Source organism: Hippocampus bargibanti, linkage group LG06 (genome assembly GCF_051943395.1).
Source record: "Hippocampus bargibanti isolate YZ-2025 linkage group LG06, ASM5194339v1, whole genome shotgun sequence".
Lineage (NCBI taxonomy): Eukaryota > Metazoa > Chordata > Actinopteri > Syngnathiformes > Syngnathidae > Hippocampus > Hippocampus bargibanti.
The window spans coordinates 20807737-20815975 of record NC_142739.1 but is presented as its reverse complement, the minus strand read 5'-3'; the positions used below and the strand labels follow the sequence as shown (position 1 = coordinate 20815975).

Here is an 8239-nt window from a genome sequence, read left to right as displayed (position 1 = left end):
CTAGAGCAGGGGTGGGCAAACTTTTTGACTCGCGGGCCGCATTGGGTTCTAAAATTTGACAGAGGGGCCGGGCCAGGAGCATTTGGAGGGAGTGTTTGGGCCGGAAATACTCCGAACAAGTTATGTCCATAATTTATAAAATCACTTCAAATGACTTCGACTGAGCGTATTTTACAAAGATTCCACAGCATATAGCTATAGTTTACGTTTTAAGACTTGCGCTGAATATATGAAGTCTTGTTTTCGAGTTGATGACGATCCCCATGTGACGTCACGTTTGGACCGCCCTGACCGAGAAAGCGACATACAATGCATTTTGGGTACTTTGTTTAGTCTGAAAACTTCGTGTTAATCCGTGTTGATGGCGAAATTAGAAGGAAAACACATAAATAATGCCATGGTGAATCGTTGTGTGTTGCACCAAGACAACTATTTGATATTCCATCTTCTGCTTTTTCTGGGTGCTACATTGCTGTCATTGACGGCTCGAATTGATATGGGAGGACTCCTAGAATCAATTGCAAACATTTATGCTTTCCTCTTCAGAAGAACAAGAACAAGAAAACATCTTCTCCGAATCTGAAGCCATTGTTTTGATTCTCGAGCAACCTTCTGAAACTGGCCATTTCCGGATTCATTTTGAAGTCATTTTTATTGGTGTTTTTCATTTACCTAAAAATATCAGCCTGCCTGATTTGGGTATTTTAGATGCTATAAAACGTTTTTCTGATGTCAGTGGGAAACAAAAACAAAAAATGGTGCCGGTTGTCCTTTAAATGTAGTATGTACAAACCTCATAGCACAGTAAAAACACTACAACCCAATTTATTAACTGTCTTTCAAATGTGAAAAATATCCCTGATCAGTTAATAAATTTGTCTCAAGGAATAGGCAAGATATGGCATTTACAGACTATTTCGCAGATACTTGGAGGAGGAAATGGAAATAGATTAAAATAACATGCACTGTGATTTATCAAGATTGCGTCTGTTTTTAAGTTTCCATCGAAGGGGCAAAGAAATCAACATTTATTGAAAAATGGAATCACTTTCAACATTCAAAACATATTATTACACAACGAAATATTCAAGCTCAATAATACCTACTTGTGTTAAATTCCGCCAAATCATAGATGGTTTGTCCTGACCGCGCGCTCAACAAACTCCTCACTGACGCTCTCGCCTTCACGCGCTAACAAAACACGTGTACCGTCGCCGAGCACACAAACATAGCCTACCTGCAGTTGAAATTTGCATACTCGGCTCGGCAGCCAATCAGAAGCCTGCTTCTTTCTTCCGGACTTTCGCAAGCGTTACAAAGTCGTGCAATTGCATGTCATTTTCCAAAATAGATGCACAGAACCTCAAACTAGAAGAAAGATTCAAAAGAAGCTAACAACATATGTGACGCTACAAAACGTAAATTTACATTAAACCGTGACTGTAAAGTGTACGTGACACTTATGAAAGGGGCTTAGTGGCTCGTAGGAATCAATGCAAACGTTGCATTGTGCACCACAATGACAATCGACTACTGTAGCAAAATTTACAGCCATGCGCATTTGCCGTAAATTAAGCAAGGTAGCATTTGTAGTTGGTGCATTCTTGATTTTAAAAAAAAATTTATACTTTGTGACAATGTTTCTTAATCGGATTGGTCTCTTTTTGCTTCAAGTTGGGAAAAATAGGGCAGGCAACTTTTCAGTTATCTGCCCTGTTGTTCGCTAGCTTTTTGTCATGAGTTTTAGACACTGTTTGTACTATAATTTGGGCAAGTTCGGCGGGCCGGATTGAAAAGCCTAACGGGCCGTATGTGGCCCGCGGGCCGTAGTTTGCCCATGCCTGTACTAGAGTGAAGATGATAAAATCAGCTAGGATGCATTTTGGGTACATGCGCACACACGCATACACAAAAGTGATTTTGAATATGTACATGTACTGACTGTGTACACACACAAGGACTCTCCGCCGAGACGTGTTTCTACCCCCTCCTTTCTATCATTATTATTGCATCATGTCTTGCATTATTTATTTAAAGAAACGTTGATCTGTATGGCAGGCTTTGCAGCATATAGCCTTAAAACTTGAATAAATTGGATGTGAAAATAATGTAGTGGATCTACTTTTTTCAGTTGATTAATTTGTGTATTTAAACATGTGACTACTTCATATTGTGAAAAAATAACTAATGTACCGCTAATTTGTATTTTTTTCTTCATGTAGTACGTGATGCTCGGTAAAAAAAAACTCATTGGTTAGCTGTATCACGCTCCACTTTAAACCACTCCCTTTTTTGAATATGATTGGCCAGTGTGTGCGAAAACCATGCTGGTTCGATAATATTGGCCAATGGAAACGTAGGGTGACTGATCGAATCTTCTTATTTCCCGCCCAAAACATGTGACGCAAAGGTTGATGGGAATTTTAGTTTTGCAGCTTCCTAATAAAACGGGAGTCGTACTCAAAAGGAACTACAATCGGCGCATCCTGGTATCAAGAGACGTTCATGGTCCTCGGTTATATTACAAGACGAAAAATCCGACGAGACGCTACGTTGCTCAGTTTTATTATATAGTTTGGTGGACGGAAACAAAGTAAATATGGTAAGTAAAGGACGTGTATGATGGATAAAAAATGTATTTATATTCATTAACGAGGAACACCGCACGTCTTGCTGACAGGCAGTTTAAAAGTAAACGATGCTAGTTAACGTCAGCCAACGCTCCTTGAAATGACAAAGGAAGCAGCTGGCTAATAATAGCAATTTTGCTTCATCCTTGACCTTGTAAGCAAAAAATATGACTTCACGCGCCGCTGGCTTTCAGGAAAGTAACGAATGGTGACGTCTTAGTTTTATTTCTTATTGGAAAGCAAGAACACTCAGACGTCCATTTTTGGGGAGGGGTGATGAGACGCATTTTCCGTCTGTTTATTCATGCCCCGAATTTGTTTCGAACCATGCGGCCAGCAGCGACGTCTCCGATTGCACAACGAACGTCTCTGCTGTCTTCTGTCCAGGGAGACCGCGCCTACAACGGATCGCATTGCAAGAAGCCACTGCTCTCGGACCCGGGGCTATTCGAAGCCCATTTCGAGGAGCTGCTGTGGGAGCTCACAGAACAAGACCTCAAGGATCCCATCCTGTTCGACGCACAGAACCGGCTTAAAGAGGTGACTTGACGGTTGTAATGTTACCAACAACTTATCGCCCGTACTGATTTGGAAAGCACTGTGTTCGTTTGCTAGGTTTTGCTCTACAATGTCCCGGGAGGGAAAAGAAACCGCGGCCTTTCTGTGATTGGCTCCTTGCGGGAGCTCGTCCCACAGACGAAGCTCACGCAGGACGACGTCCAGCGTGCTCTGGTGGTCGGATGGTGCATTGAATTGGTAAATTGTCACAAATACTGTACAGCTGTACCTCAGTTTTTTAATTTCCCATAGGAAGCCATTAAAAATGAGAACAATCCGTTTCCAGGTCCCCACAAAACATAATTTTCTACTAAATAATCTTATCCTGTGACTGGAAAGTGTCCTTGAGCGTTTTCAAAGGCCCTTAGTAATTGAATGTATTATTACAAATAAATAAGCCTTAAAACTACACAAAATACACCTTGTTTTATGTATAATAAATGTGTTATTGTATTAAAATTAAAGAAATAAACTGTACAATATAATAAAGTTATTTTATTTACCTTTGTGATGGTCGTTAATGTAGTTGCCTCTCGATGATATCAGAGTAAAGTTGCCGTGCTTTCTCTGCAATAATATCCTCACACACTGTCCCCTGCTAGCTGCTTTTCGTTAATAATCCAAACGTCTGTGTAAAATCTCAGTCGTACAGTCGTAATAATCCAAATCAACAGAAGTTTTTCAACCTCTTTTATTGCCTGAGAACGTTGCTTAGACAACACAGAATCACCCTTAGCCACACGTAGCAATGGTCGACTTACCGTACTGGGATGCTAAGTCAGACAAACGCACACCTCGTTCGTGGTTTTTGATGATCTCATTCTTCTGCTCGGCCGTAATTTTCTTTTGTCCTCTTCGGCTTAACACTAGCCTGTGTTGGGATCCTTTTCGGTCCCATAATTACAAAAGTACTCCACTTGTTAACAAACCACGTCTGCACTCAAAGAAGGGTGGTGACAAAAACTAGTCCGCCAGTCACCGTGGCGCTGTTCGACTGTGTGGTTTGGTGTTCATCCGCCGAAAACTAGCACGCCAGCCACCGTGGAGCTGTGTGGTTTGGTTCGTCTGCCGAAAACTAGTTCGTCTGCCATGATTATATTCTCGCGAATGTAATGTTCGTAAGGCAAAAAGTTCATGAGCTAAATCACAAATCAGAAAACCTTTATTCGTCCCACAATGGGGAAATTTGTAGTGTTCGTAAGATGAGGTATCACTGTACCTGTATTGTATGTACCTCGCACATTGATTCCTTGATTAGCGATGAATGCCCTTTTCGCTCTGTGGGTAGCTTCAGGCCTTCTTCCTTGTTGCCGATGATATCATGGATGCTTCTGTGACTCGCAGAGGACGGCCCTGCTGGTACAAAAAGGTTAGGGTTGTTCAATTTAAGTTCTCCATTTGTGTTTTTATGCATAATTTCTGTATGTTGCTGTTTTTTTTCTTCAAAGGACGGCATTGGTTTGGATGCCATTAATGATGCCTTCCTCTTAGAGGGTGCCGTTTACAGGCTGCTACGCAGACACTGCAGGAACCAGCCCTACTATGTCCACCTACTCGAGCTATTCAATGAGGTATTTTAGGTTTTATTTTGGTCAGGATAAAAAAAGCTCAGATGATGGATGGATATATTGAAATGTATGTGGAGCCACCACGGTGGTTTAAAGGACAACCGACGTCCACTTTTTTGTTTCCTGACATCAGAAAAACGTTTTATAGCATCTAAAATACCCAAAACACTCAGTATGATATTTTTATTCAAATGCAAAACACCAATAAAAATGACTTAGTGTCGAAAATCTGCAAAAGAAATGAGCTGCGAATTGGGCATTTTCAGAAAGTCCCGCCCCCAGTTCGTGACGTCACGCCAAGATGTCTTGCATTGCTGGAGAATCAAAACAATGGCTTCAGATTCAGAGAATATGCTTTCTTGTTACACATCCAGTAATGAATATGATTCAAATAGTTCTGAAGAGGAAAGCATACATGTTTGCAATCGATTAAAGAATTTATTCTGTGCTATTTTGAGGCAACATTGGAGGAAAATGTATCACCAAAAAAGAGGCAGAAAATGGCGACCAAGCTCCGTGTGAGGAATTAATCAGCCCGTTTCCACAGGCTGATAAATTCCTTACATGGAGCTTGGTCGCCCTCTTCTGGCTCTTTTTGGTGCAACATGATGTTTTCAAACCAAAAAGGTACAGCAAAATATATATTGACGTGATGGAAGGACTGCTACAATGTGTCCTTTTTTACGGTCAAGGGCGGTGCTTTAGTGACGTCACGTACGGACTCGTTACCAACTCAAAAACAAGACTTCCGGAATATTCAGCGCGAGTCTTAAAACGTAAAATATAGCTATATGCGGTGGAATCTTTGTAAAATACGCTCAGTAGAAGTCATTTGAAGCCATTTGACAAATTATGGACACAACTTGTCCGGAGACGTCGGTTGTCTTTTAAAAGCTCTACTCAAACGTATGATGTGTTCTCCTCATGTTTGCAGTGTACTTCAAATTTCACCCCACAAAATCATACGTTACTTTCATGTTTCAAAATTATGCAATGGCTGTGAGTGAATGGCGGGGCGGGTGAATTAAGTCGCAAAAAGATATTTGAATGCTGTGCCAATATTAGGGTTGTGGATGAGTTATAAAGCCTTTAATAGTCCCACAATTGGGTAATTTGCATGAGATTGAGCCAATGTCAAATAACTGTGGGCAAAAGCCAGGTAGATCCTGGAGACAACCGCTGCTCCTTAGGCGTATCTATATTTTTATTTAACATAATGATAGAGAATAGACAGAAGAGAAGTTCTCATATTTAAAGGTTTCATGCTGTTGTATGCTTAGTTGGCCAACACAAGGCCAACAATGGACGCACAAATCTGGGGTCAATCTGAGGTGACCAGACACAGCCTGTTAAACTCCTCAGGTAGGAGATCTGGCCTTGGGCGGAATTTAGGACTTGGCAACTCCTTCACAGGAAGAGCTCATTAGCCAGGTTACAAAATCTATCAGTTTATGGAAAGACAACCTATTAAAATGTATGTTGGTTTATGGATGTTGGTGCTTGGGACATCCAGGGGCGTGATATTCAAATCAAGAAGACTATGTTTTACTAATGTATCACTTAAATTTGCATCTAGTCTGAATAAATAGCTTGGTACAGGGCTGCAGTGATTGGGCGTCGGTCATGAATGGCTGTGTTCCCTGCCGGCAGTACAAGACAACCTTCATGTGTTCGAGAGTTGCAGTGTTTGCTCTCGCCCTAAAATTAGTTGGGATTCCCACCGGCTCACCTGCAACCCTCATTTGGACAAAGGCTATGTTGCACAAGAGAGTTTCATAGTCCCGTTCTTTTCCCTCCTTGCAGATATCCTTTCTGACAGAACTGGGTCAAGCACTGGACCTCATGACAGCACCCCCTGGTCATGTCGACCTAAACAGATTCACCATGGAGAGGCAAGTAGACGTCTGCAAGGGAATAAAATTCACAAAGCAGTGGTTTCATGCCAGTATGCCACAAAATAATCCAAATTCACCCAATTGGTGACATTTTCATTCGGTATTTTACAACTGTAAAATGCATCAATACAAGGCCTTGAACATATGACCCTCTTTCAGGTACAAAGCTATTGTGAAATACAAGACTGCTTTCTACTCCTTCTACCTCCCGGTGGCAGCAGCAATGTATATGGTAAGAAAAGCAGTGGTTGAGTCTGCAGTGAGGTAAAGACCAAAAGTCTTCCCGAAATCTATCTATCACATTTTTATAGGCTGGAATCAAAGATGAAGAGGAGCATAAAAATGCCAAACTCATTTTATTGGAGATGGGAGAATTCTTCCAAATACAGGTGAGCTTATTTGGCATGAAAAAAAAAATATTTATACACAATACATATTGATTTATATAGCGCTTTAACAACAGCTGAAGCAGTAACAAAGTGCTTAACATGGACAGCTATCATATACAGAAAATAAAGCAGTCACAAAGATGGCAAATAAACTCTACATATTCCTGTTGCAGGATGACTACCTGGACTGTTACGGAGACCCTGCTGTGACTGGAAAGGTCGGCACTGATATCCAGGACAACAAATGCAGTTGGCTTGTCGTCACGGCGATGGAGGTCCTTACTCCTGAACAGAGAAGAGAGTTAGAGGTGGGTTTCAGTATAGCAATTCTCAATAGTTTTCATGTTTGTATTATTTTTGCTGTATTATATACATTTATATTTGGGTTACTGTTAAGAGAGTTAATGGCTAGGCGAATGAAACTGTTAAAATGTCTGCTGGATTTGGTGTGTGTGGATCGGTAGCGCCTGCCAGAGGGCAGTACCTGGAAAGGTGGTGTGCAGGGTGCGGAGCGTCCAGTAGGATATTCCGTGCCCTTGTCTTGGTTCTTGCAGTGTGCAAGTCCTCAAGAGTGGCTAGGGCGGTGCCAATGATTTTTTTCTGCTGTCCTAACTGTCCATTGAAGTCATATTTTGTATTTTTTTTATGAACTTCTCTGCCTAAAGTTGCATCCCTTCCCCCCTCAGGTGTGTTACGGGCGACACGATGACGCCAGTGTGGAAAAGGTCAAAGCGTTATACAACATCCTGGAGATGCCGAGCCTCTACCAGAAATACGAAGACAAGAGCTACCAACGCTTGCAGAAACTGATCGCGTGTCATGCTCAGAATCTTCCTCACGCGGTGTTCCTCAACTTTGCCAAGAAGATCTACAAGAGGAAAAAGTGAAGAAGAATAAGGAAGATTGTTGAAGGACTCCAGATGGCTTCAGTGGGTCAATAACAACCCATCGGACTATCTGTTTAATTCCATTCACACTTTAACTTCTTACCTATTTATTGCAGCATCCCCAGTCATTATCTACTTGATAGTTCCGTTGTGATATGTTACATAGTTGCACGTATTTATCTAGACGATGAATGAGAGCTCCATATTGACCCAGGTGTACTTTCTCAAGTCTGTATTTTTGTACGGCCATTGCAAGTATAGGCTGCCCTGGACAGATTGTTTATTACCTTTCATAAATAACCAGTTCTATAA

The 8239-nt window shown here is 41.4% G+C and overlaps 1 protein-coding gene across 2 annotated transcripts; it reads left to right on the top strand.

Annotated features, from left to right (window-relative positions):
- The first annotated feature begins 2716 nt into the window (after positions 1-2716).
- Positions 2717-8239, top strand: fdps (farnesyl diphosphate synthase (farnesyl pyrophosphate synthetase, dimethylallyltranstransferase, geranyltranstransferase)). 2 transcript variants are annotated; one of them, XM_088998104.1, is made up of 10 exons: positions 2717-2838; positions 3018-3170; positions 3246-3386; positions 4477-4557; positions 4637-4759; positions 6560-6648; positions 6811-6883; positions 6963-7040; positions 7214-7348; positions 7727-8239. In XM_088998104.1, the coding sequence occupies exons 1-10, from the start codon at positions 2836-2838 to the stop codon at positions 7925-7927; spliced, it is 1077 nt and encodes a 358-aa protein (XP_088854230.1). In that variant the 5' UTR covers positions 2717-2835; the 3' UTR covers positions 7928-8239. The 2 variants fall into 2 exon arrangements, with proteins under 2 accessions (XP_088854230.1, XP_088854229.1); XM_088998103.1 differs by having other exon boundaries at positions 2791-3170.

Excerpts from the sequence above, each read along its gene's own strand:
- fdps (XM_088998103.1), top strand. The coding sequence starts at position 2,907 with ATGAGACGCATTTTCCGTCTGTTTATTCATGCCCCGAATTTGTTTCGA. Across the intron at positions 6,649-6,810 it reads AACAGATTCACCATGGAGAG|GTACAAAGCTATTGTGAAAT; the intron begins GCAAGTAGACGT and ends ACCCTCTTTCAG. Across the intron at positions 7,041-7,213 it reads GAGAATTCTTCCAAATACAG|GATGACTACCTGGACTGTTA; the intron begins GTGAGCTTATTT and ends TTCCTGTTGCAG.